General features: G+C 35.3%; 1 protein-coding gene across 1 annotated transcript; it reads left to right on the top strand.

Moving 5' to 3' along the window:
* The first annotated feature begins 919 nt into the window (after nucleotides 1-919).
* On the top strand, nucleotides 920-4,864 carry LOC146164307 (uncharacterized). The gene is made up of 3 exons (XM_083382590.1): nucleotides 920-2,110; nucleotides 3,614-3,801; nucleotides 3,864-4,864. The coding sequence occupies exons 1-3, from the start codon at nucleotides 1,192-1,194 to the stop codon at nucleotides 4,005-4,007; spliced, it is 1,251 nt and encodes a 416-aa protein (XP_083238716.1). The 5' UTR covers nucleotides 920-1,191; the 3' UTR covers nucleotides 4,008-4,864.
* The last annotated feature ends 21,665 nt before the right edge of the window (nucleotides 4,865-26,529 follow it).

Below are 26,529 nucleotides of genomic sequence, written 5' to 3'. Positions count from 1 at the left end.
GCTAACTTTAAAAATGCTCTTTTATATCTTTGAAATATGAACACGTAGTCGAGAGTATATAGACCACCGACCTTATTAAAAACGCTAGTGTGCGGCCGTAAAATTGTTTTTACTTGTTGTGGCCCCTGTATCATTGTAAATTGTACAGGCCTGTTATATTCTAATCTAACTTCTTAGTCGTCTTTAAGACGTTTGAAACACTGGCCTTATTTATTTATTCCAAAACGTTTTAGGTTGCCTTGCTAAGGATTCATTGTTCACACTCGATCAGCAAGAATTATCCCTATTATTTTTATCACCAGCCAATTGCTATGTGCCATTACAGAAAATGGTACGTCAGAAGTGGAAAGGCTGTTTCTATCCTGTATTGTGAGATCTTATCACTCAACTATTATTCGAATTGTTGTTTAGATAAGAGAGTCGATTTATTTAAAATTACCCTATGACATGTCATCAAAATTTCACAGAACAATCAGTCTCAGACAGATGGCGTGTCATAACTGTTATGTTTTGTCACAATGGCCAGAATGACATTATATTATGCATTGCAATGATAATGCCTATATTTCCATCGTGCCATTATAATAGAAAACAGTTTTGTTGCGAAAATTGGTGAGCATTTGCTATCTGTACGATCGCCTTACGACAACAAATGCATTAACTGCTATTAGTTGTTTTGACAAAAGAGTGGGTTTGAAAAGAAAAAAGAATTGCACTTCAACAAATTGGGCCAGCACAGTTTGTCAGGGAATAAAACGGTATCCCGCTCTCGTGCTACATGCGGGTAGGTAGTTATGCGAGACTGTGGTCTTTTTTGTTATAGGCCTATGTTAAACGTACTATTTTTTACATAGTTGCTGAGAATTATGTTCAGATAAAGTTTAAAATTAGTTTATAATATATCACAGGTCTTCCTCGATTGTAAAACTAGCTGTTTGTTTAGAAAAGGTGATAGCATTATTTTGGTTGAACTTGAAGTACCGGTAGATTAACATTTATTTTAAAATTTAATATCTCAAAACAAAATTGAAAGGGTGATGTGTTTAATTATAGTTGTTTTAATCATGATTTATTTTTCCCTTGGTTGAACCACGGTTTAAATGCCAAAGGCATTACGAAAATTTATACTTATTTATTTATTGCAAATTATAAACAAACATGGTATTAAACTATAAACGACATAAATAGGAAATGGTTCCCAGCAGTTCATTTGCTGTATCAAATAAAAGAAGCTTTGATGTTGCATCACTTGTTTCGAACCAAAGTCAGGGCCATGCACACTTGACCAGAAATAAACAGCATTTAGTAAGAAAACTCTCACTCCAAAGCAAAACCAATGTTTTTTTTATGGATAATTCACTGTCCGACAATGTAACAGAAAAAAAAGAAAAAAGTACAACAATTTCGCACATAACGAGTGATTTATCCAAACCACGTTGTGTTTTTCGTGAACTGGCAGTTCCAGAAACATCAATTAGTCAATCTACAAGTATTATTTCTGAAGCAGAAATGGAATTCCCTCAACAAGTAATTTTTGCCAAGGAGGTGAAGAGAATGCTTTCGCACAAAAGAAGTAGACTTGATCCGGCAGCATTTGCTGGTGTTTTGCCATTTTCTGTCCCAAATATCTTACCAGCAACGTTTTCCTCTACATTGATTGACCGCAACGATAACTACTCACAGCGATATGTTAAGTCATGTACGCGTTTCAAAGAAGATTCAGGACCCCCTCGTCCTGCTGTAAGCTATGCCCATATGGAAGCCGGGTCTACACAAACAAAACAGTTATATTTACCTCACCGCAGTGAAAAGAAGCAAGAATCGGAGGAGATAACCGAATCATACTGTAACAACGAAATTCTTAATGGTAGAATGCAGAACGAGACTATATTTAAAGCTACCAATTCGAATCAGTTTTGTACTGTCAACCACGATAAAATAACAAAGATATGTCCTATATCTGGCGATAGCAGGTTTACTTATTTCCAACCCGGTGCCCATCTCAAGTTGCACAGCGTAGCTGCTCAATCCTGTATTCCTTCAACACCGTACCCCCCGTGGCTGAGTTCACCGAATGCCATCATACGCCCCTATTCGTACTCTTTTTCAGGTTGGTTTTACAACGGACTCGAATAGGATCAAAATAACCAAACAAGTCGGAATAAGACTTAACTATAGCAGCAATATTACCTAAAACCAGACAATATTATTTAAACTACTTACCTTACTAAACTAAACCCCACACCCAACTCTATCACTAATCTACCAACAACTCTATCCTTAAACCTACTTATAACCCTCACAAAGGCAAGAGGTATGGACCCACACAGCATCGCCCAAACGGCGATACAAGTATGGCCGGCGCCCAATAGTCCCATACCCCGTCCCTACTATTTTAAATCTTATTTACGCGACTCTAACTCCTATGGGTTTATGACATATTATCGGATTTAGGTTTTATTCCGTCGAAATATCATTGCGCAATTGTGTTGTTTTTCGGTTCTGCCTTGAGTCTTATAAACGTGATTAAAGATAATTCCGCTGTATAAATCGTTGCTTTATAGTTTATTTACTAGCGGGTCACATTAGTTACTGATGAAAATAGTGTAATAATACTACAGTATATTAGTATATATAAAAGAAATTTTAACTAAGATTGCGCGTTGAAGCCTCCACTCTTTTGCAACGAAATTTTGTGACGTATTTTTTAAACATTTCCATAGTCCGTCCAAACGAAAATCCCAGGTTCTATTAAAATTAAAAATATATTGCTAAAACCATTGTCATTTTTTCAGTAATGTGTAAGCGACAAAACAAAATTGATTTTGATATGAAACTTGACAAGGGGTGCTGAGGGGGCAACAGCCACAGGAAAATTACAAAAAGGGGCGTGATTGAACAAAATGTTAGGAACCACTGCTCTAAATTAGACAAACAGTTTTGGAGAACCTCTATGTATTATTAATTACTCTGGGTTGCTATTTTTTGTTTTGTTTTTGGATCTAATGGTCATGCAATATCACGTTTAATTTTCAATTACAAAAAACCTATAATAATTGAAATCGCAGTAATTTCAAGTGTTTATGCTTCTAATATCTGAATATTAATAACACTTTTAGTAGGTGAGCCCAGTCAGGCAATTTACATAGAACAGGGGCAGATCCAGTGCAGGGGGTCAGGCAATGCCCCCTTCCCAAATATAATTTTTTGACAACTTTTACTACGTGAAATACAAAAAAAAATATTTATGTTTTTGTCCGTTTTCGAAAGTTTATCGATTCGCGCACAGCGAAAAAAGCCTTTCTATCGTTTTTTTTATATAAGTTGCCTTTATTGTCGAAAGTGAGACACAAGACGCCTTTGGGATAAAATGATTTTATCAAAATGAGGTTATACATATATGTGTAGTTTGGGGGAGCATAGCCACGTGGCCCCTCTTGGATTCGACCTGGGCACGTCATGACGTTATCTGTAAATGTTTTTGATGTACCCGCCGTGGTCGGAAAAAGGACTATGTGTGAAAAAAATCACCTTGCAAAAGAAAATGCTTGGCCTTTTTCGATACCAGTAATATTGCCGCTAGCTGTATTGCTTACGCTTTGTTTCTCAACAGAACCATTTCTCCGAACTCGTTTTGGCTTGTTTATGAACGATCCTTTCCAAAGAAAACCGAAACGCATTCGAACCGCTTTTACACCCGGGCAGTTACTACGTCTTGAGCACGAATTTGACAAGAACCATTATGTAGTTGGCGTTGAACGAAAACAGCTAGCGAAAACTCTTAGTCTAACTGAAACTCAGGTATGCGATTTTTTTCAATACGTAGCCTATTGTTTTTGTAAAACTCTCCTGTTTTATGCTAGGTAAAGGTTTGGTTTCAAAACCGAAGAACAAAACATAAAAGACAACGAATAGATGACAAAGAAAATCCAAAACAGGAAACTATTGGTAGCATAAGTGGAATGAATTTTGATGATGAAGAACCCCAAAAATGTAACAAAAATTAATTGACGCAGATCTTTGGCAATATAAAAATTGGTGCTTTTTGTGATAGCCTACTTCTTTCAAAACTTGTTTCGTAATATGATATTTTTACGGTAGCCTACAACAATTTATGTGTATTTGCTTTCCAACAAAATAGATTAGTATCATAATTTTAAACAATTTATTTTATATTAATGCATGAGATGGTATTATAATTAATTCTTATATAGGTTTACTAAAAAACTTAAGTTATGGAGAACAAGAGCGAATCCAAAGGTAAATTTTTGGCACATTAACTGTATAAAAACATTCCTGGTATGCTTTTGTTTTTGTGGGTATTTTTGTTTTTTAAGGAATGCAATGAACACTTCAACATCATTTATTTCAGATATTCTGAATTCGTGAAATGAATACCCATGAAATCTGTACAAGAGCGTTATTAAATGCAAGAATAATATTTGTTTGACAGCGAATATAGTCATTCAAATGTTATTGTTGTTTTTTTTTGCGAATATCCTCATGGGGCCTGTAGCATTATTGTTCATGGCTGTGCACATTTTTTTTAATCAAATTATTTTCAAACTCTATAATATCCTCGCCCCACGAGAATATCTTCAGGAAGTTGTTATCGAATTTTTGTTTCAGTGCTGCAACTTGCATAATATACATTTCTCTAACCTTTACCAATGCTCTTTAACCGGGTATACCTTATACTGCATAACCAAATGTACAACAGATCCAACCTAAGGTAAACAATTGACAAAAGGTATACGAAAGGTATACGAAAGGTATACGGATTTAGTCAGACTTTCTTGAACAAAAACAAATGTTGACCCTAATACTTTGACTCCCCAACTTTGTTTAACAATATGTTTACATATTAAAATATGACTGTATAAAGAATTGCATAAGTGTATCGGTGTCGTGATTCTGTTGTTAAAACCATTATTTAGTGTTTTGCTGACGACCGATGAAACGCAAAGCAGTTTTGTTTGCGTACTTATTGATATTTCCGGTATATAAAAAATAGCACACCGCTATAAAAATGCTTTTTTTTTAAAAAAAAGAAGTCAGTTATTCTGTAAAATTGCCGAGTAAACAAAAAGATTGTAAAAAAATAACACAGATTGAGCGTATTTTGAAAAAGGACAAGAGCTAATTGCAAATCACCCTTGAACGAAGGCGCAGCATATTTTCTGATAAAGATACACGACTATCTTAAGCAAACGTAAAAAGTACAAGCTATACCTAACGCGATATACCAGTGGTCATCAAATAACTGCTCACACACATTGCATTTATTAAATATAAAAACAGTTAAAATGTTGTAAGAGAATATTTATAAAATTCTAAACTGAACGAAGTTTCTTATAGTTTTTTGTAATTATGTACATTCCCTTTGTGTAACGACAATTAAGTTCAAAATGTTCGACACACGATTTTATATCTGAAAGACGATTGTCAAACCTAACAGTTATGCAGCCTCCCTATCGTCAGTATTTTTATTCTACGGCCCTTTATTGAGTTTGGTGACCCCTGGGATAAACTATGAGGTGACCCCTGGGATAAACTATATTTGGTGACCCCCTGGGATAAACTATGTTTTTTTTAAGACCAAATTTTCTGAAATGTTGAAAGGTGAACACAAAAGGTTAAAACCCATGAAAAGAGGGCCACAACCTATTAAAGCCACTGACCTAATTTTTCGACTCTTCACAATTAGTCGACACATACATACCAGTGAGTAATTAATGTAGGCTATATATTAAATTAGGGAACGTAAAAAGATCTAGTAAAATAAATTTGAACAGTCAATAAGAAATAAATATGTTATGTTATGCATTCACGAAATCGACCCAGACAATTCAGCCCAAAAACTATGACCAAATCATATAATTTTAATATGTATAAAGTCAGCTAGGTATTTACACGAAGTTAGCACGATATGACCAAACCACATTAAATGTAGCGAACATGTCATTTTAATGCTATTTGGCTGTGTAAAACATTTAATCGAATTTTTAGTATTTTCCTTACGCCATTGTCAATTTTACAAGCACCAAAGTACAGAAAAAAAAATTTAAATTTTGTGACTGTATCGAATTTCATTTAAGTGGGAAATAGAACGTTTTTTACTCGTAATGAAGTCTTGAATTATGAATTACTTTTCAGCCGACTTGCTGTTTTTTCAAGGCACCTTGGCTCAATTATTCGCTGCGTTTTGAAATGAATTCGGAAATTTTAAGCCTAGTAGTGTAGCCAATGTCTGTCTGAAATGGGTTAAAATGTAATTGCCTGTCGTAAAAGATTTTATCGTAAAATAATCTATGACATTTTAACACCATTTTACCATAAAAGTTGCATGAGCTGTACATTGCGCAGATGTGTTTAGTGCCTTACGTAGAAAACTATACTAGACAAACCGATTATATAAAGTACTGGGTTTAGTTCTTTGTTTTTATGCTGAACAAATAAATATATGATAAACCTTGTTGGCAAGAAAGGGTTTATATATACAAAGAACTTTAAACACTTGAGTTAATTATGTTCATCTTATAATCACCTGCTCATTCTTAGTGGATGTACAAATGTAAAACATTTCAATCACAGAATCGTAACACCAGATCATACAGGCCAGAAATGCTAATAATTAAGTTCAGGCATTTTATGTAGGTGGTAATAAGGTATATATTTCGCCAACAACGGCATTGTCAGTATATGAGTACTGATTTTTCTAATTTTTATTTTTTATATTTACTTTATTTTATTATTATGGTTACATGTGTTATAACCGATGATTATATTAAAATAAATATGGCCATGGCCCCTCCCAAACTAAAAAAGATGTACATTTTTTTTACTTAATAGGCAGCTTATTTTCGCGGTTCCTTAGGAAGTATGGCCTATTTTCGCCAAAATAAGACATATTTTTAAGCTTTGTAGTGGTGTACGAGCTTATGGCGCCATATAATGAATATTTCAAAAAAAATTTTAAATTCGTTTCGCGCACTCGCGCAAAGCGGCGTTTTTCAGATTTGCAGAGACGGCTTAAGTGACCGTACGCTGACCTCGACTATATAATAACTAACTTAAATCCAAGTACAATTAAAAGCTTTTTTGTTGTTAATGCAAATCTGTATCAGAACCAGCCTGCCAATATACTTCATCCGGCCCGCCGCCTCTTTGACTAATTAGACACGAGTCCATTTTAAATACTTTTTGACTGTTTTAAGTGTGTAAATGCGAAAAATTTTCGCGCTTCGCGCTAATGATCTTTATACATCCAGTGTGTTTACGTTTTGATGCTCTTTTTGAACTAGATCAGCGCTTCTTCACTGTTTCGCCGTGAAAAGCTGCCAAGTGCGTCGCGGACAAACGGAAAACGTATTCAAACATAATCGACAAATATTTTTTACCCATTTTTTTTTAAATGTAACAAAAACAAGAAATTTAAAAGAAATACCGGTATACCAAAAAAATCGCGCTCGCTTCGCTCGCCAAGGGGTGCCCCCAATGGTTAACAATCACTAAAATAGATTAACTATAAAATTTATCGCCTTTTCTCAAAGTAGTTTTATTACACTTTTTTAATAGTAGTAGGGGGATGACGACGTGTGGACTCGAATTTTAAACCAAGTATACGTTTTTTCAGCGAATTTGCACCAAGACTTTACTGCCTCCTTAAAAGTAATTATAAACACGTTTTAAAAGTGCAAAAAAATCCGAGGCCCACCTGATTCACAATTGTTATAAAGTTGTAATAACACAAAATATAATTTAACATATGTTGTGCGGCCCGCAGAGACCTTTTTGAGTTTGGTTTTGGCCCGCGACTACTACACAAAGGTTTCCGACCCTTGTGTAAGGATTTGAATAACCTATCCAATGTTAGGATTAACTTTGCATAAAGTTTTGCTCATTTCAGTAACCTTATTTGGCAAAAACCAACTGCAGTAACTTAAAAATTGAGAGAAGTGTCATGAAAGAACCTCAGCTGACAGCAGCAGACAACGCTATGGTTTTATTGCGACGTGGCCTCGGCGCTTTTCGGTGGCATGTGCGGTTGCCCTCGCCTTTTCGGGAAAAAGCAAGATGTGTAGACAATAGACATGGTAGCGTCTTTCAGCGATATTCTTCATACCGGGTCAAACTAGGAAACCGGCCCACTGTAGAGGCTAACCTTATTACTTTTTCGTGCTTTAAAAAGGTCTGTTTTTCGCGTTATTTTACAGGAGTTAGTTTATTCGTCCAGCCGATGTTATTTTTACCTGAATTATGACGTCACGCAATGGTATACTTTTGTGACGTCATATCTGAAAAAAATCCATGGCCCTCCCCAAACTGAAATCCTAGATCCGCGCCTGATGGTAGGCCATAGTGTTTGGTGTGCTTGCAAGTTATATCGGTTCTGAACGAGTTTAATTTAAAGCGACATTACGACACAAAACATGAGGAAAAATTCGGAAAATACCACACTACTTCTCGGGAAGCAATTTTAGAACTTAATGGTAACTTCTTTAAACAAAAATATGATCTCCAATTTTGCCAAGAATTATTCAACCGCAAATCATGTGAAGTTGCACTAACGCTCGCTAAGCATGGTAATTGGTAAAGCTTTTCGTGACGGGGAGATTATAAAGGAATGTGCAGTTAAGATGGCCCTTGAACTTGGCGATAAAATACGTAAAAAAAAATTGAAACGTGTCTTTATTTATCTCATCATACCTTTGCGTGAAGAATGATCGATTTGAGTGACAATGTTACTTTACAGTTGCAAAAACATGAATGAAAATATACATAGTGTTTCAAATATATTAGCCTAAACATCGTCAGAGGGGAAAATAAGGCTCTTCGCCATAGAAATTTTAACCAATTCCTTGAAGACGTGGATGCAGAATATGAAGATTATCCACTATTCTCCCACATTCGATGGTTGGATACAGGGGCAAAACACTGGAATGCTTTTTTTCTTTGAGAAAAAGAATTTTGAATTTTATCCAGAATGAAATAGGAGGGTTTCCTGAATACGTGATTCAACTAAATGATGATAAGTTTATAGGTTTAGTGGCATTCTAGACCAGGGGTGGGCAATTATTTTTAGCCGCGGGCCGCATGAGAAACCTAAAATATTGTGGCGGGCCGGGTCAAATATAGGATCTAAAATACATACAATATGACGTCATACTCTGACGGTGTAAAACAAATAATCAACCAATTTGTTATTACGTTTAGAGTTGTGCGAATGTGCAATTTAAGTGGGATTTGAAGAAGGTCGCGAAACGTCGCGCGAAGCGCAAAAAATTTGCGACTATGTTTGTTTGAAAATGCAAACTTTAATTTAGATTTAGATGGTAAGTGAAGCATTGAGCACCGACTAAAAATGTACATTGCTTGATAAATTAGCGTTTATTAAGTTGTGGGGCGCGTTGACCCAACTGGTAAATAACCTATAGCATTTAACCTGCCCAAGCATAACACACATAATATTTAATAGTAATGCGAAGGAAAACGGATTTGCGATAATTTTGTTTGACAGATTTTTACGCTGTTACCCCAACAGCGATTAAGAGGCCGTCACAGTTCGACGGCTTTTTGGATTGTGCACGCTCACGTCTTTGCATTGTATAAGACCAAATTTTGTTTTGTTATTTGGTCGAACTGCCAATGAATCCGTGCTAGCCTTCTATAGCAGCGGTTCCCAAACTGGGGTCCGTACAGCAGTCAGAGGGTCCGCAAGGAAAATATGTCTTTAAGTTTTTCAACGTTATAGACTCTAACGAATGTTTTTATACATTATCTGTCATCGTTATTGTCTTAAGCTATATGCTTTATTATTCGATCTCATAGCGTGTTTTATGATGTATTTTGTGACATCATAAAGCATCTATTATGCTGTACTGTACTATCTGATATCAGCGAATCGTTCACATTAGTAAGGAATTTGTTATTAGAAAGAATCGTGACCGTACTAGTGTACTACAAGAAATATGGGTTAACTGATCCTTTAAGTTTTATAGGGCCGCGAAATATCAAAATATTTGCAACGGGTCAAAATTTTTTAAAAAATTTGGGAAACGCTTTTCTATAGCATTTTGAATGAAATACAAAATTGTTGTAATGTTTCCGTTAACCGACTAATTTTTATTCTTACTTTGAACGGCAGAAGCACATTTCTAGTAAAGTTCGGAAACGCTATAAATTATTTTTCGCCGAACACAGTGATGGCTTTTAAATCTTCCTAGTCTATAAGTACACTTCAGCAATACTTACGAAATTGGAGTAACATAAATGTTACACAGAATACAATTCTAAAAATAGACTAACCACTGAGTGGTTAAAAGACCCGCATTTAAATAATGTCTAAACTATATTGCTTCGACAAGTAAAAAAGACGCTTAACCAAAAAAACACAGCACGTAAGACATAACTTGGGCATGCAATGCTAGTCATTGCTACATTACCACCATGTTTAATACTTTTTAATCCTTTTGTTTTTGCTTTAGAATATTGCGTTATATTTTATTCAGTTTTAGTTAGAAACGTTTAACCAGTAGTATGTTTATTCATTGAATATTGACAAACCTAAACAAGCAAGATTACTTTTTTTTTATCAAATATGGAACTGCATATAAACACCAGATGGACGACCTACGGCTACACCTACTTCCTTTGAATAATAGGTGCCCTAAATTAATTATGTCCAGTTTTGTTGAAATCGGATAAGCCCGATTGCGCCAGTAAGCCCGTTTATATGCACCTTTCGCGGGCAGATTAGATTAAGGTTCAATCCGGATTGAAAAGTAATCCGTTCCAGCGTCGTAATTACATGGCGCGAAATTCAAGCCAGCTTGGGTGTAGAAACTGCACTGATATGCATTATTACGTAATATTCCAGTAAACCTCTGACGCACAGCCGATTTTTTTGGCTTAGGCTACTCCTTTTGATAGCAATCTATTGCTGCTGTAGAGCGCATGAATTTACCGACTAAGAGCAATTGTGTTTACGGTGCAATTTACGCTGTATTTGCTTATGTCAGAGAATTGTTCTGTGCGAAGCAATCACTAACTCACACCCAAGTGTTAAATGCTAATGGCCTGTTCCGCGATTATCTCGGCGGTCAGCAGTTTGATTGTCGGTAGCTATTTAAGACCGCTTTAAAACTAACTTCTTCTATGTTTAACGTCTTGCGCTTCGCAACTTTGATATTGCAATTCAATTCAATTCAATTCAATTTTTATTGTTTTGGCACATAACGTTGAAACAACAACAAAAGCAGTACGATTATTTAATATGCCAGGAGGCACCGATACAACCAACAGGTTTACCAGTCAAGGTGCCCCCTATCACATCTGCTATATGCTAACTTGTCCGCCATCTATAGTTTCAACTGGGTGTTCGCTTATCAGATAATACAATTAATAATCACCAGAAGCATTGTGGTTGGCTAACGAGTTATCCGCACGCAACCTTCAAGTCAACTTAAAACGAGAGTCAGAAACTTCAACTACTGAACTCGTGCCCCACACTGCTTATTTGGTTTTATTAACCTAAAATTGAAAAAAAAAACAATTGCTTGAGTTAGGTTTGCCGATTAAGTACTTTTTTGACTGTATAGTGTTTCAGTTTACTTGACACACAGAATGTAAGTGCAGGAAAGTTAAGCTTATGTGTGCTTTAAAAACCCACCCAAACCCGCACCCTAACCCCAATAATGTTCGATTTAGTGTATTCTAGACCAGCGCCTCTGTCACAAATTAGTATCTAGTGCAGTGGTTCTTAAACTTTTTGAGACACGCCCCCCTTTTACAATTTTAACCAAACTCGTGCCCCACCTTGTTTCAAAAAAAAAAAAAAAAAAAAAAAAAACAGAAGCATAACAGCAATTGATTGCATCAATGCGAAGGATGTAACTGTTTTTAACCAAGCCTAACCTAGGGTTGCCATATTTTGAAACGCGGAATTTATGACAAATTTACCGCGGTTGCAGTGGCCAACTCCAGATCAGGGACCTTAAAAAAACTCTGAAACCACGTTGAAAAGTTATGTCAAAACATGACTTTTAAGTTGCCCAAATTTTTTTTTTTTTCTGTTTAAGTTTCCCAAATTTTTATTTTCGATGTTGCGATGAGACGCACGGCGCACTCTGGCTGATCTGATTTCAACAAAATAGGCTGAACATAGAATCGCACTTTTCATTTACATAATTAAAGTTTATCAGAACTGATGTGCGATTTCAAATTCGCGCTTCCTTTGTATGAAACTGAGATATATATGTGACTGGGTTGTAAACTAAACATTCTGCTTCGCATTCAAATTCTACCATTTCTGAAGCATGGATATTTGGATGTTCGGCTTGTATTTCACTCGTGGATTTACATTTTCTCTTAGAAGTAAATTTAAGATCTTAACAAACTCAGCTCGAATTTTTAAAAGAGATTATGTTTTTTATAGCAATTCGGCTAATAAACAGCAGTTTGGCCAGATAAAAATGTTGTGTGTAGCTAAAATTAGACTTTAAACAGCTCTAAACAAGTGAGTTTCCACAGTAGGTTTAGCGGTAGGCAAATGATGTTTTACCTGCAACTCCATATTTTTAAGAAAAATATATAATCTTGTTGTTTAGGCTTGTTTGTTTTGCCAACATTTAAGTTGCAGTACAAACAAAAAAAACATGCTAGGTAAAAGTTTCTAACTGAGCCTAATATAGCAGAACGCAATACGTAAATTTCTTCAAAAGCGAAAACAAAATGATTAGATAGCCATAAGCTTGGTACTGTGACGTAACAATGAACAGTATTTTTAAACAATGAACATTATTAGCACTTCTCAAGTTACCCTCTGTGAATATATGAGCTATTTATTAAACATTACAAAAAATTAAACAAGTTTTGGTATTAACAAATATCGTTTTTAATTGCATGCGTACGTGCGGCACACACCAAGTTTTCCTCGAATGGCCGATCCGAGCGGGTAACTTAATTACGTTTTTAATGAATTATCATTAGGGCGAATATTTTTTGACTTGTCAAAAAAAGTCAAAATTTACACGTTAGGTCAAAATTTGTCAAAAATTTGAAAAGTCAAAATCAAATAAAAATGGACATAAATCGTTTACAAAATTAAAAAAATATATAGTCAGCTTTTTGGAATTCGTCGTTCAGTTTTATCAAAAAAATTTAGTTTTGATTTGTGTTCAAAGTCATTTTAACCGTATTATATCTTTATTAGAGCAATATACGGTATAAAAAACGCGTGATTAATGTCGCCTAGCTCATTAAATCAATGAATTTCTAACAGGAAAAAATTTTTTCGAAATAAATTATATTTAGGTTAAAATTTGTCAAAATTTTTTTTTAAATTTGTCAAAATTTTAATTTTTCAGGTCAAAATTTCCTATTTTTTAGGTCAAAAAATATTCCCTAGTTATCATAAAGTTTTTGTGAAATCATCTTCTCACAAAACGAAAATACTAACCTTAAAATCAACAGGAATATTCTACATAACAGAAAAAAACTAATGTGTGATAACTCGATGTTGTCCATTCTAATATCATTTCACCTTAAAGTGTAGTCATAATTCATACAGAGTTTGTTAATTATTCGCGCCACCCTTATGAACCTTACACGCCCCCCAGTTTAAGAACCACTGATCTAGTGTATGTAATATTCTTTCCTTGTGCGCTAAACTTGTTTTGTTTACGACTAGCCGTTCGTGTAACGTCATAATGCCCCAAAAGCAGTGATGTGCGGTGAGGTTCCTACATGGTGAGGCACTAATTTTTTCGAGTCACGTTTTTCTTTAACAACCACAAAAACGGTATCGTAATAATAAAAATAAAAAGAAAGTTCTCGTTTTGTTTAGCTTTTGCCATTGTTTGAACTGCGTATCAAACACAAATAAATATGCTAGCAAACCGTTTCGAGCAGCAACTGACTGAGTTTTAGCGCACTACTCAAAAATTATTCAGAGAGCGAAAACAAAATCACCAAAATGTACAGTAGTAAAACCACATTAATATAGCAAACGTAATAATGACTGCATCTTTTATGACGTAACAGTGCATGACATTTGATGGCGTGGCAAGCCTGTGATGGACTGTTGACTGTTGTGGTAGGCTACTGCTCATAAAAGCTACAAAACAAATTATTATTAAGAGTACAATATTTATCAAATTTTGGGTGGCCTTGGCCACCCTGGCTACGCCTGTGACAGCCACACGTCCACTCCTTTTTTACCAATCTCTTTGAAAGTTGCGTATTGTTGTTTTTGTCCAGTCGTCTGATCCAAAACTTTTAAATTTTTTAAACACGGCTTGGCGCTGCCTCTCTTCGCGTATTCAATGATTTGGACCGCGTGAACGCTTGATATGAATAACGCAACAAAATAGAAGAAAAAAATAAAGCACGCTTTAGGTATAGAAACGTAAAATTTGCGGTAGAGATTAACTGATATAACTTTTGCTTGATATATCTTTTGCTTTGCCAGACGTTTGGCAGGACCTCCCCTGACTGCACGTCCCTGCCCAAAAGTGGCGTGATGTTTACTGCGTTAAAGCAGGTCATTCTACATTAAACAATTTCGGCCGTCAGCGAAACGAACCGATTAAGCGGCGAACGGATTAAAAAACACTTCTTTTGACCGATTAAGAAACGAGAGAACTTAATTTATTCCAGCGCCAAAACGAGAGAGAATGAATTAACGAAATAGATTCCAATCCGGCTTAAACGTGCATATAAACGGGCTTATTGTCTCATCGAACCGTCGAAAATGAAGTTTTGTTGTGGCGTCCCTTGATCTGAAGTTGGTCAGTGCAACCGCAGTAAATTTTTCCAGGGTTTCGCGTTACAAAATATGGCAACCTCATTGTAACGTACATAATACAACACTCATTGTAATATGGATATATTGTTCTCGAACGAACTCGTGCTGAAATATGAAGCTGAAATACAGTCTAATCGCGCGTAATGCGAAAAAAAATCCTGTATTTGTAAGGACACATAAAATAATTTCGGAAATTTCGCATTCAACGAATAGTCTGTTGCTGCCAGACATTGTTTCAAATGTTCTTTCGGCAATTTTTTTTTTCTTTTATTGTTTGTCTGGTTTAAATATGTTTTCGCCTTTAGTTTCAACTAGAACTAGACGAAATACCCGACGTTGCCCAGGTTAAGTAGGGTATATACAGTAAGACGTAGGTTTTGCCGGGAAGTCTTAGTGGAAAGCCTGAACCCCACGTCAAGGGGCTGCCCATCGTTCAGGTTTTCTTTTTTGTTAATCCAGAAGAAAACCCACGTTCATAGGCAAAATCGTATTTATTTCACCATCGTTAATAGTACTTTTTAGAAATAGTAGAAATCAGAAATATACTAATAGAAATTAACTAAACGGTATAATTGCAAACTTGTTCTTCTTAACGTAATACTTCTGGATAGACAATGTTTTTGGTAGTCCCAGACGGAGCATATATAAACAGATTGCTAGGGCTTACGAACACGATTCTTCGAGATGAATACCTCCCACTGCTAACGTCTGACCTTTAAGATTTGTTGATGGACATGGCAAAACTAAGACGTATTGGAAACTGTAGTCTTCTAAACTGGAAAGGTACATCTGTTTGAATAAGTGGAATCCTGGGTATTACGGCTTCGTCACCTTTAGCGCATCCAGTGATAATTGTGGCGATAATCACATGTGCCATTAGCTTTTTAACTATCAGTCTAGTACCGTTGCATAACCGCGGCTGATCTAAATTTCGCAGTAACATAATCGGGGATCCAACTTTTCGAACAGCGTTTATAATTTAGTTACCTCTTCTCACTCTGCTGACCCTCAATTTGACAATCAATTTTGTCGAAAATCTAAAGCCCGTAGTTCAGCTGCTGCTATATAAACTATCGTGCAATTAACAAACAAAACTGTCTTTAATTTTACAGTTCTTAACCGAACAGCGATCAACCTTAATTTGAAGTTTAATAATATCCGACAAAAAGTTATCTTTACAAAAATCAAACACGATTAACAAACTGTTTTGAAAACTTACAGAGAATCACACAGCCCGGTTAATATTTCTAATCTCGCGGCTACTGCTATATCAACTGGTGTGCGTTTAGCAAACAAAACTGTCTTTCGTTTTGCAGTTCTTAACCGAACAGCGATCAACCTTATTTTGAAACTTACTAAAACCCGACAAAAAATATCTAAACACGATTAACAAACTTTTTTAAAAAATCGCAGAGAATCGCACACCGCAGTTAATTACCTACCGAACAAAACTGCATTTAGTTTTTAGGTGCTTAACCAAACACCGTTTGCTTTTGTAAAAAAGCCCCGATTTCGCAAATTGAAAACAGTCGTAGTAGAAATAATAGCTTTTTGGCCTTTGTACAAACAAACAATAGGTTTTTGGTATTCCAAATAGCAGCTTTCGGTGCTTGCAATCCAGTAATAACAGTAAAACTGTTTATGGGTTATGGAACGACTTTGGCTTTTATAAATTACAGATAAAAAAGAGTTGACCGAACGTTAAAAAACTAACTGTGAACCGCGCCTAGCGTAACATCGAAAAGTAAGATATCCAGCGATGTTGTAGGTTAGTCTCTGTGTCAGGTAACGGTAAACTTAGTTGGTATTGCTGGGAACGATCGTTATGGGCGATACTGGATTAAGTAACAATAAGGCTTGACTCTAAATAGCGATTATTTAGGTCAGTATGTGATGACTTTAATTTGATTTTTACGGTTACGCAAAATCTGCGTCCAACAATGTTATGTTCTAATCTGCGTGACTGTATAGGAACAAATTCAATTCTTCGTCTTTTGAGATTAAATTACTATTTTTAAACAGTTTTTATACAATGCAACAAAGTATGTAACCAAAAGAAATAAATTTAAATGAATTGTATTGTGAGATTTAATTACTATCGCCGCCTGTCAAATTTCGCAAAAGTCTACCCCCACGCAGGTATTTGTCCTTAAAAACAGTTGTTCGCGGTTACACGTTAACAGGTTTACAATACGTCGTGCGCGCGCCCGTGGAGAATTGTGCACACGACGGGGAGCCGCCGGTCCTTTTGTTAGTCGATGACGACGTTGCTCTGACCGACCGGGCGAACATGTTGCCACATCTCACAAATTTCCTATTTTATATATATAAAGATTATATTGCCCTGAAGAACATTGACCGAATAGGTGATCAAAACGTTGGCACTTTAATAAAATTTGGCTGAAAGAACAATTGTACAATTGTTCGCATTCATCTTACATTTACAAATGGAAAGTTTGTCGGCCGGTCGGTCGTCGTCAACACGTTCGCGTTTTGGGGGCAAGCGCGAGTGGGGCAAGTGGGTAAAATAGATAGAAAGTCGCGTGCTCCAAGACATAAAAACATTTGTTTCTTTCTATGAGAGTAAGTCGCGCATCTCAAGCGAGCGCCGTCGCAAACAAGTCACAGGTAAGCAATGTTTATTTTTGAGGCGTCTGTTAGCAATTCTGGATCGATAAATGTCGCTACATATTTTGTTGCAGTTTATAAAAAAACGTGTCAAAAGAGGTATTTAATATCAATTCTTTATAAGTCAAGGGACGACCAGCGTTTTGGTGTTTTACAATAGGCTACACCTGGAACAAATTTAGGCCAGAGTTCGCAAAACATCGCGTTTGTTGTCGCAGTTTGAACACTAAGCAAATTTACTTTTCAAACGAGGTTTTCTTTCGTTGGACGTCAAATACTGCTACCACACGGGTCGTATACTAAACATACTTTAATTAAACATTGCAAAACTTATACGGATATTGCACAAGCCTTCCCAGCAATGTTGTTATAGTGATTGAGAGCAAAACCTAATGACTTCTTACAATGTGTTTAACCACGCAATACTTGGCAGAGGTCGCGAAATATTGCTTTATTGCAGCAGTTTAACAGTAAGCATTTGTGTTTTTAATTAGGATTTTTCTCACGTTTGACGCAGTTTAGCACCGGAATTACGTATTTGCTTAAATATTACGCTATCAAGCAAGTCTAAACAAATTGCTGCTACAAACTAAAGTTTACGTTAAGAGTTATTCTCAAGTGACAAATGTCGAGGGTTTTCGTTACTTAAAATATGTATGACATGCTTAGCCAAGTGTTGTGTGCTATAGTCTTTAGTCGTACCATTTCAAAATGTTTAGTTGTATAACATTTCAAAAAAATCACACAACATTGGTTGCATGTTAACTCACAAGGGCGAGCGTGCGACTTCTCGCAAAACCTCTTGGCGAAAAGGGTAACACGTTTTCAAACATTTATAAGGCAATAACCTGCGTGAAGTACATTTCCTTGGTAAAAATAAAATTTCATGTGACAAAGTTTATAGGAGCCTATTTTTAATAGCTTTTTGCAGTTTGTTTAACTACGTAAAAGATAGTCTAAGTTCGCAAAATGCTGCTTTTATTACAAAATTTTCCTTATTCTTTTATGAGGCATTAAGACACTTAGACAGAATACGTACAGCAACCCTAACCGAGTATAAACTGTGCAACATTTGGACTGAGTTAGCAAAATATCGCATTTATTGCAGCAGTTTGAACACTAAGCAAATTTCCTTTCAAACAGGATTATATTTTGTCGGATTATACTAAGTTCCAAAGTAAGGTTGATCGCTGTTCGGTAACAAATTTAAAACTAAAGACAGTTATGTTTGTTATATGCTATCAGTTTATATAGAAGCGCAGCTGAACTTGGGGCTTTATATTGCCCCACAGTTTAAACACTGCGACAGAATCTCTGTTTAGTTAGGTACTTTTAAACAAAATACCGTTTTGTTTGGTAATTGCTGCTGTTTTGCTAAAGTTGCGAGATTAGTGAGACCTAATACTTTTATTGCTTTTACAAGGGCCGCATCCTACTTTAGTTGTGAGAAAGTTACTCGACCCATCTCTTTTTAACCACGAAAAATCGGGGCATGCCCTAATGCAGTGTTTCTTAAAGTGGTGAATGGTTCACCCCCGGGTGAATAAAATTTTTGCAGGGGTGAATAAGGGTGAAGGAAAGTTCAGGAGCATCCTATAGTTATAGTAAACAACTTTCTGAAGTAAATCGACTACCGAACTGTTGTTTTTTGGTGTTTGTTTGCCTATTGTAATGTTAGTGGTTTGCACTGAGTGTATAAGTTAGGCCTAGGCTACCATATGTCCTCTTTTAGGAGAATTTGTCCCCTTTTCTTAAGAAAACTGAATGGTCCTCCGAGGACGCTCAAAAATGTCCAAATGTCCTCTGATTTTGCATTTCGAGTTAGTTGCTTATACTTTTAACATTACTTAGGCGAGAGGTTGTATTTATTTCCAAAAAATACTTGAGCCATGAAAGATGCTGAATTGCTGGTTTAAAAAGGGTTTCTAGGGGGGCTACAAGCAATTCGTAGGGGGGAGACGAGCTCTAAGTTAATATTTAATGTTTTTGCTATGATTCTAATGGTATCGTTTTCGTTTTGGTTGTACACCACTCCTACAGCGCTGTACAAACTCTGTTTTTGCCAATTTTAACATTAAAACTGCCCAAAAAAATTGGCCAATCTTCTGTTATCTAATTTTGTTTACTTTGTTGAACACAAAGTCTCTTTGAGTGCCATTGCATGTTTTCATATCATCGAAGGTATGACGGCCCTATTTAATTAGAATTTTTCATCATCCACCGTTTTATTTTGTCATCATCCACCGTTTGAACCAGTGTGGATCAGTATACGCATATCGCCAGCAAGTATATGATTCTGTTGTTGGGGCATGTCACAGTAAAACTAAAAAGCAACAAGTGCAAATTATGTGATGACCCTACAAAAATTCATTGGGTACAATGCTCTCTGTGTACACAGGTGTTCCACAGCACATGTGTGGGATGACACTCAAATTATTTTTTATTGCGAAGTCAAATCAAATTACTCTTTGTTTCAATCATTTTAAATTACTTTTTATAACATACCTTATGGTTATATATTTTCTGAATCAAATTATTTTTTATTGCGCTTAGTCAAATCAAACTACTCTTTGTTCCAATCATTTTAAATCACTTTGTAAAACATACCTTATGGTTATATATTTCCTGAATCAAATTTTTTTTTATTGCGCTTAGTCAAATCAAATTACCCTTTGTTCCAATCGTTTTAAATAACTTTGTAAAACATACCTTATGGTTAGATATTTCATAAATCAAATTATTTTATTGTCTTTTTTTCAAATCAAATTACTCTTTGTTCCAAACATTTTAAATAACTATAATCTGTGCGTTTGGGGTCATTTAAGACGTTTTATTGAGCATTTCGGACGTTTATTGAGTTGTGTATTTATCAAAAATGTAATGATTGATGAATTGTAAAATCGTGCACGCCTTTATCGAAAACATCCTGTCCTACAGTCGCTTGCGAAATACACCAGTCTTGTCACCAGTCTTGTACACCAGTCTTGTCTAGTTAATACAGTGAGCGGTTGTACTTGCCGGCATGCTGGCCGGCTTGCCCATACCAGCCAACCAAACTGCGTGGCTTGTATTCAGAATCCGACAATCCCCATTGGAGAAGTAGGGAAGATTCATCGGGCAAAGACAATTAATGAGAACTCATAATCTACCAACTTGCTTCAAATCAGTTGTCAGATTTATCTTTAAATCGAATGAAAAATGTTGTATTTCTTCATCAAATTTTCTATTCTGCTTTTTTCATTTCTCTTTCATACATATTGTTTTATCTGCAATCTGCACCATATATCCAATTCTACATCAGCACCCATCTTGCCATTCCCATGCCTGCGATCTTGAAATAGCAATGCCTGCTTATCCTAATCTCAGCGCCACATCCAATTATTATCAATTGTACAGTGTGAACCTTGTCAAGCCAAATTACTCATCAAACCAAACTATTTCAAATCAGCATTTTCCTGAGTCACCAATTTTTACATGCAGTCCAATCCCTGAGTCACCAATTTTTGCAAACAGACCGTTATCAGTAATCATAGCAAAATAAACAATTATTACAAACAGTGCAATCTATCTGCCATCGTTGAAAAAATATGTCCGGGACCCCTTTAAATGTAAGGTAACATTGGTTTATTTTCTGACATAATTTTACGTTAGAATAAAAGCCCTTTTGATTTTTGAAGGTAGTACTGCCCTTTTTTTTAAGGTAGTACTGCCCTTTTTCAGCTGACTAATTAAACATAGTCGATATAGCAAGTGTGAATGATGATTAAGATTCATTTTGATCCATAACATCGGGTATTGGTATCACAATAAAATGTCAAGTATCGGCCATTTTTAGTTATTACTATTTATATAATATTTATCACTTTCCCTTTCGCTGGCTCCTACCACCTAATTTAGCATTTTATGTATTTTTGTTTATTTTATGTATAGTTTGTTTATTTTAAAAATTCATGGAAAATAAATAAATTTCATTACATTACAGCAGCGTTTCTCAACCGGTGCGCCATGGAAGGCTGCTAGGTGCGCCGCGAGCGAAGGAAAAAACATGTCAAAATATGTCCAAAATTAATCGGATTTAAGACTTTAATGGACAAAATAACGTTTTTAGTTCCAAGGGCTGGAAGTCTCTTTAAAGATATGCAACTATAAAACCCATATAATAAAAAAATGCAGGCAATTTAAGAGAAATATCGGTACACCTAAAAAAGTTCGCGCTCGCTTCGCTTGCTAGGTGCACCGCCACATTTTCATACGTCTCTAGGTGCGCCCCCAAGTAAAAAGGTTGAGAAACACTGCATTACAGCATGAAGCACGTTATTTGGAAATAAAATGTTGGAATCAATGATAAAATCCTGTCCTTGCATAAGCCAATCAAGAGTATTTTGGGTATTTGAATAAACGCTTACTAAAGATATGGAAAGGAATCACTATAAACCAAGTAAGACACTTTTCTTACATAAGTGTTGGTTTTAAACTGTGAAACTAATTATGTTGTATTAGGTGTAACATCAAACAATAGAGTCTAATCAAATGAATATAAGACATATATTTTCCTAGTATCTCTAATATTTGTGTTTTTCAGATCCATATTTTACTTTACCCCAACACTGACCTGTTAAAATTATTACCTTTACCTTTGGTCAAATTTTCTAGTTAGGGCACTCAATCTATGGTCACAAACTGCAGTAGTTCATAGGGCTTAATTTATTATGATTGGTTCAGAGCAAGATTACTCCAAAATTTAAAATTAAATTACGGGAACAACATAAAAACATTTAACAAATAGAAACAAATATATATATAAACTTTTCCGGTTCGGGTTCAAGAATTTTTTTCGGAATCTGGTTTAGTTTCAGTTCGGAAATATTTAAAAGTTCCGGTTCCGCTCCGGTTCGACCATCGTTATTTTAAAACCGGTTCATAAAGTTCCGTTTCGGATACAATATAAGTTGCGTTAAATCAAAAACGTGGGTCCTTAAATGTAAAGAATAACCTTTAAATTGTAAGTCTTTTAAGCTAAGTTACGTGACGTACGTTTTATTTATTCAATATTCATATTTTTTCATAAAACTACAAACATGGCGTAACTTGACTATGTAAAATACAAGTTGTGACGTCATGCGAGAGCGAACCGCTTATATTCACATATTCGGGTTCGGTAAAGCTTCAGGTACTTTCAAAATATTCGGTTCAGTTCCGATTCGGATACTTAAAATCTTACAAAAATCGGTTCAGGTTCGGTTACGGTTTAAAAAATATTGACCCAAAACCGGTTCATAAAGTTCCGGTTCGGTTCCGGTTCGACTCCCTAGTTTTTAGGCAATGTTTGAAAATATGGCAAACAAAATTGCCTTTTTGTAAATTTGTCGCATTACTTTTACTGTATATGCGTATATACATCTATATTTTATAAGATGTGATATAATCATTAAAATGAAAAAAATAATTACATTTGTATATGTAAATCAAGTAGGCAATACATAGAAATCAGAAAAAAATGTTTAAGTATTCTATGTCTAATCAGTGACACCCTGCCCTTTCACTTGCCTTAAGTTTTTATCTTGGCACCTATAGCCTAATAGTAATTGGGGGTGAAGATTCGCGACAAGTATTTTAATTGTCTAAAAAAACGTTGACTTCGCACTGCTTACAAAATTTTAACAAGCGCAAGTTGTTGTTTTTTGCTTAACAAGTGACGACAATCGTATTTGTTATAGGTTTTAAAATGCTGATAGACACTCAAAAGAGGTAACAGAAAGTCAGTTGAATCAAATCGATTACCGGTATTCTAAATTAGACGTCATAAAGCTGTCATCACAAAAAAGTTATTTAGCGTAGAAACTTGAGAGGCCTCGTAAAAGTTTTTACTAAGTAAAGTAATTAAAATCATCGATTGCCACTTCTTATATCCAACATTAGAAGTAAGCACTACGGCAACATCATTATACAGTATACTATACACTATTGCCAACCTGTCACTGAGGACATGACAACGCTTGTATTGACCACATGCAATATTGTACTGCATACCATGCTTTATACACGTACAATACATTTTTCAGTTATAGGCCTACGTGTCGTTATGCAGTTTCCCGCATAACCAACAGAAGATTTACTGCCGATGCTAATAGTCTGTCCATTACAACAGGCTTTAAATATATAAATATAAACACTTGTTATTACCACGCACAACATTAATTAAAAATCAAATCTCTTGTAAGTAGATTTTCTCCAATGTTTAACGAGCTATTTTATTTTTGACTATCAGACTTTCAACTTCCTAGAGTTTTTACAGCGTTTCAATATGGTGGCCCAGGCAATTGTTGAATCGCATTGGATAAAAATCACGATTAAAAATTTGATAACATATTCTTGAACTGTCTTTAGACTTATATGAATTTGCTATACAAATAAGTTTTCCAATATATTGCACAGTGTTGCTGTGAAAATCATACCCAATTTAGGCCACTTTTTTAATGTTGTGGACAACATCATGGCGATATATTAGATTCTCTATTATAAAACTATCTTGGCCAAGAGTCACCGAACGATTTACATGCAGGACTGTATCCCACTGAAGGCTGCAGATCAAATTTGAGATATCCCGCATATAAAATTTTAAATTTAGTGGCTATTTTATGCAAGAAAAGTTACCTTTAAAAATAACAATATATGCTTCTCAAAATTTATAACATGCGAGGCCAATATTGATTCCCTTTTTCACAACAATAAGACCATAACTCGCACAATTAAAAGTATAATAAAGAAAGGCTAGACCTGATTGAAACCAAAGAGATTATAACCATGAGGACAAACTGTGACGTAGCCCATTGTTCTACTTTCGACAGCGTTCCGCTCTAGTGCATAATAGTAAAACGTGAACAACTGGGCTTGACTTGTATGTTGGTGAGCTAAAATTTTGGTGCAACCGGCTAATATATATTAAGGTTCGACATTTCTGACGGGTTAAAAGTTATGTTTGAATTAGGTGTCAAACTTTCATTGCCGAGTTTCGTGTAAACACACTTAAAAAAGCCTGTTGGGCTTACAATATCAGTTGACCATAAGTACTATATAATATGGTTAACACACTCGTTGGCGCGCCAACGTCGTCTAGTTAATGACTGCGGAAGCGTACAACGCGTTGCTGTAGAGTAGACCAGTGGTTCCAAACCGGGGTGCCGGAGAGGAATTTCAATTTTTTATTATTACTAGTAAGCCTTTTGGTACAACTTTTTGTGTTTGCTTATACAGTACAATAAACAAAATATTACAATATTGTTTAAAGTTATTTTTATTGCTCCAGTTTCGTTTATTTTAGCATTACAGTAAAAAACTTAAAGAATATTAGAGTAGGGATCTTGTAAAATATTCAATTATTCTTTATTTTTGGTGTTAAGGAACATTAACATTACACATTTTGGTACCAGTTTACTGGATAGGGTTCGGTGAACACAAACTTAGTGTGTAATATTGTTCATTTAAAAAAGAAAAGCACCAGATTATGCAGCTTTGTAATCTGTTGAAATTAAATGTAATAATAAACTTTATTCTTTTACTACCAGTTATCCAATCAAGTTTAAACTGAATAAAGATATATATATTTAAGCTGTTTACATGATGTCACCTACTTCTATACATGGGCTTTGATATTCATTCAACTACATCCTCCAGCAGTTAAGCTCCAAACTTTTGTTATCAGCTATTAGGGAGAAAAGAGATGAGAAGCACTCAAGGTAAAAAATACTTTTCGTAAACTTACATTGAAAATGACAAAAAATATCTATTTCAAACAGGGCTGCGGAGTCGGTTAAGACTGGCCCTGACTAAACAGCCTGTTTAACAATGGATATTCAGCTATACACTTATAGGGTGCCGTACAATTCATTCACTCATAATAAATGGTTGGAAAATATTCCACCACATGCTATATTCCACCTTTACAATTTTCAGTTGGCGATCATATTAGTTTACTGCGCATGTCCGACTTGGGAGTCGGGTAGTTTTACATGGTCTTACTCCGAGTCCCGAGCCTGACTCCAGTAAAACAAACCGACTCCTCGAGGCAGACTCCGCAGTCCTGATTTCAAACCTGTACAATATGCTACCTAGTTCTGTGTGGAATTTTTTATTTACTCTAAATTAAGCCACTATACTTTTACAGTCTATAATTTATTTCCTGAAATTTATTCAGAACAAGCAATAAAGTAAAAATTTATAAATATTTTATTCATATAAAACAAAACGTTTACTATGTAATACACACTTGGAAATATAAATATAACAAATCAGTGCAAAGAGAGATAATTTAATAAAATTATAAAAAACATTTGTAATATATTGGTCGATAAATTGTGTTCTTACAGACGCTGTTGACCAGGTACTACACAAAAGAGTACAATACTGAAATGGCCTCTGGAATCTGGTATCAATGAAGAACTTTATTCATTCCTTAAATTGATTGATTCCTGCCATGTTTAGCCAAATAAATTTTAAATAAACATTATTTTGTTTTGCTTGCCTGAGTTTGCATATTAGGTATACCAAGAAGTAGGAAAATAATGACACTTTTAACAAGAATTGATTACTTAATACAGGGTGGTCCAAAACCCAGGCCCGACATCATTGTTTGTGGCCCGCGAAGCACTGTTGAGTTATTGTAATGCGTACAGGGTTTATTTTAAAGAAATATAAGTGACCAACAATCAGTGAGGATACTGCAATGGTTTGGTTAGCGTTACATTTTTCCGATTACACTATTAAATAAACCAGTTTACTATAACTTGGCAAAAAAAGCCTAATTTTTTGTATGTGTCAGACAGGTTTGAAAGTCGCAGTGCGTCCTATATGGAACTTTCTAAAATGGCTGTTTTGCAATGTAAGTTATATATGTGTTCACTTATAACTGCAGTCTTTTTCGAAATTAAGTGTTGTCAAATATGCAATTTTGCGTGTTTGGAGCGCACCATTCTGCCAGCCTGATTATTATCGCTCGATTTTATTTGTGCACAATTTGGTGATAGCAGAAAGTTTGTGCAGCTTATATATCTTTCGACAGTTACTTTTTAACAATGCTTAACGAAAATTGTTTATCC

Source organism: Ascidiella aspersa, chromosome 2 (genome assembly GCF_963924565.1).
Source record: "Ascidiella aspersa chromosome 2, kaAscAspe10.2, whole genome shotgun sequence".
Classification (NCBI taxonomy): Eukaryota; Metazoa; Chordata; class Ascidiacea; order Phlebobranchia; family Ascidiidae; genus Ascidiella; species Ascidiella aspersa.
Note: the sequence above shows the minus strand (reverse complement) of the source record. Positions and strands in the feature narration are given on the sequence as shown.

Bases quoted from the DNA above. Each gene is read 5' to 3' on its own strand.
- LOC146164307 (XM_083382590.1), top strand. From the start codon at position 1,192: ATGGTTCCCAGCAGTTCATTTGCTGTATCAAATAAAAGAAGCTTTGAT. The intron at 2,111-3,613 runs GTTGGTTTTACA...GTTTCTCAACAG, and splicing joins CTATTCGTACTCTTTTTCAG to AACCATTTCTCCGAACTCGT. The intron at 3,802-3,863 runs GTATGCGATTTT...GTTTTATGCTAG, and splicing joins TTAGTCTAACTGAAACTCAG to GTAAAGGTTTGGTTTCAAAA.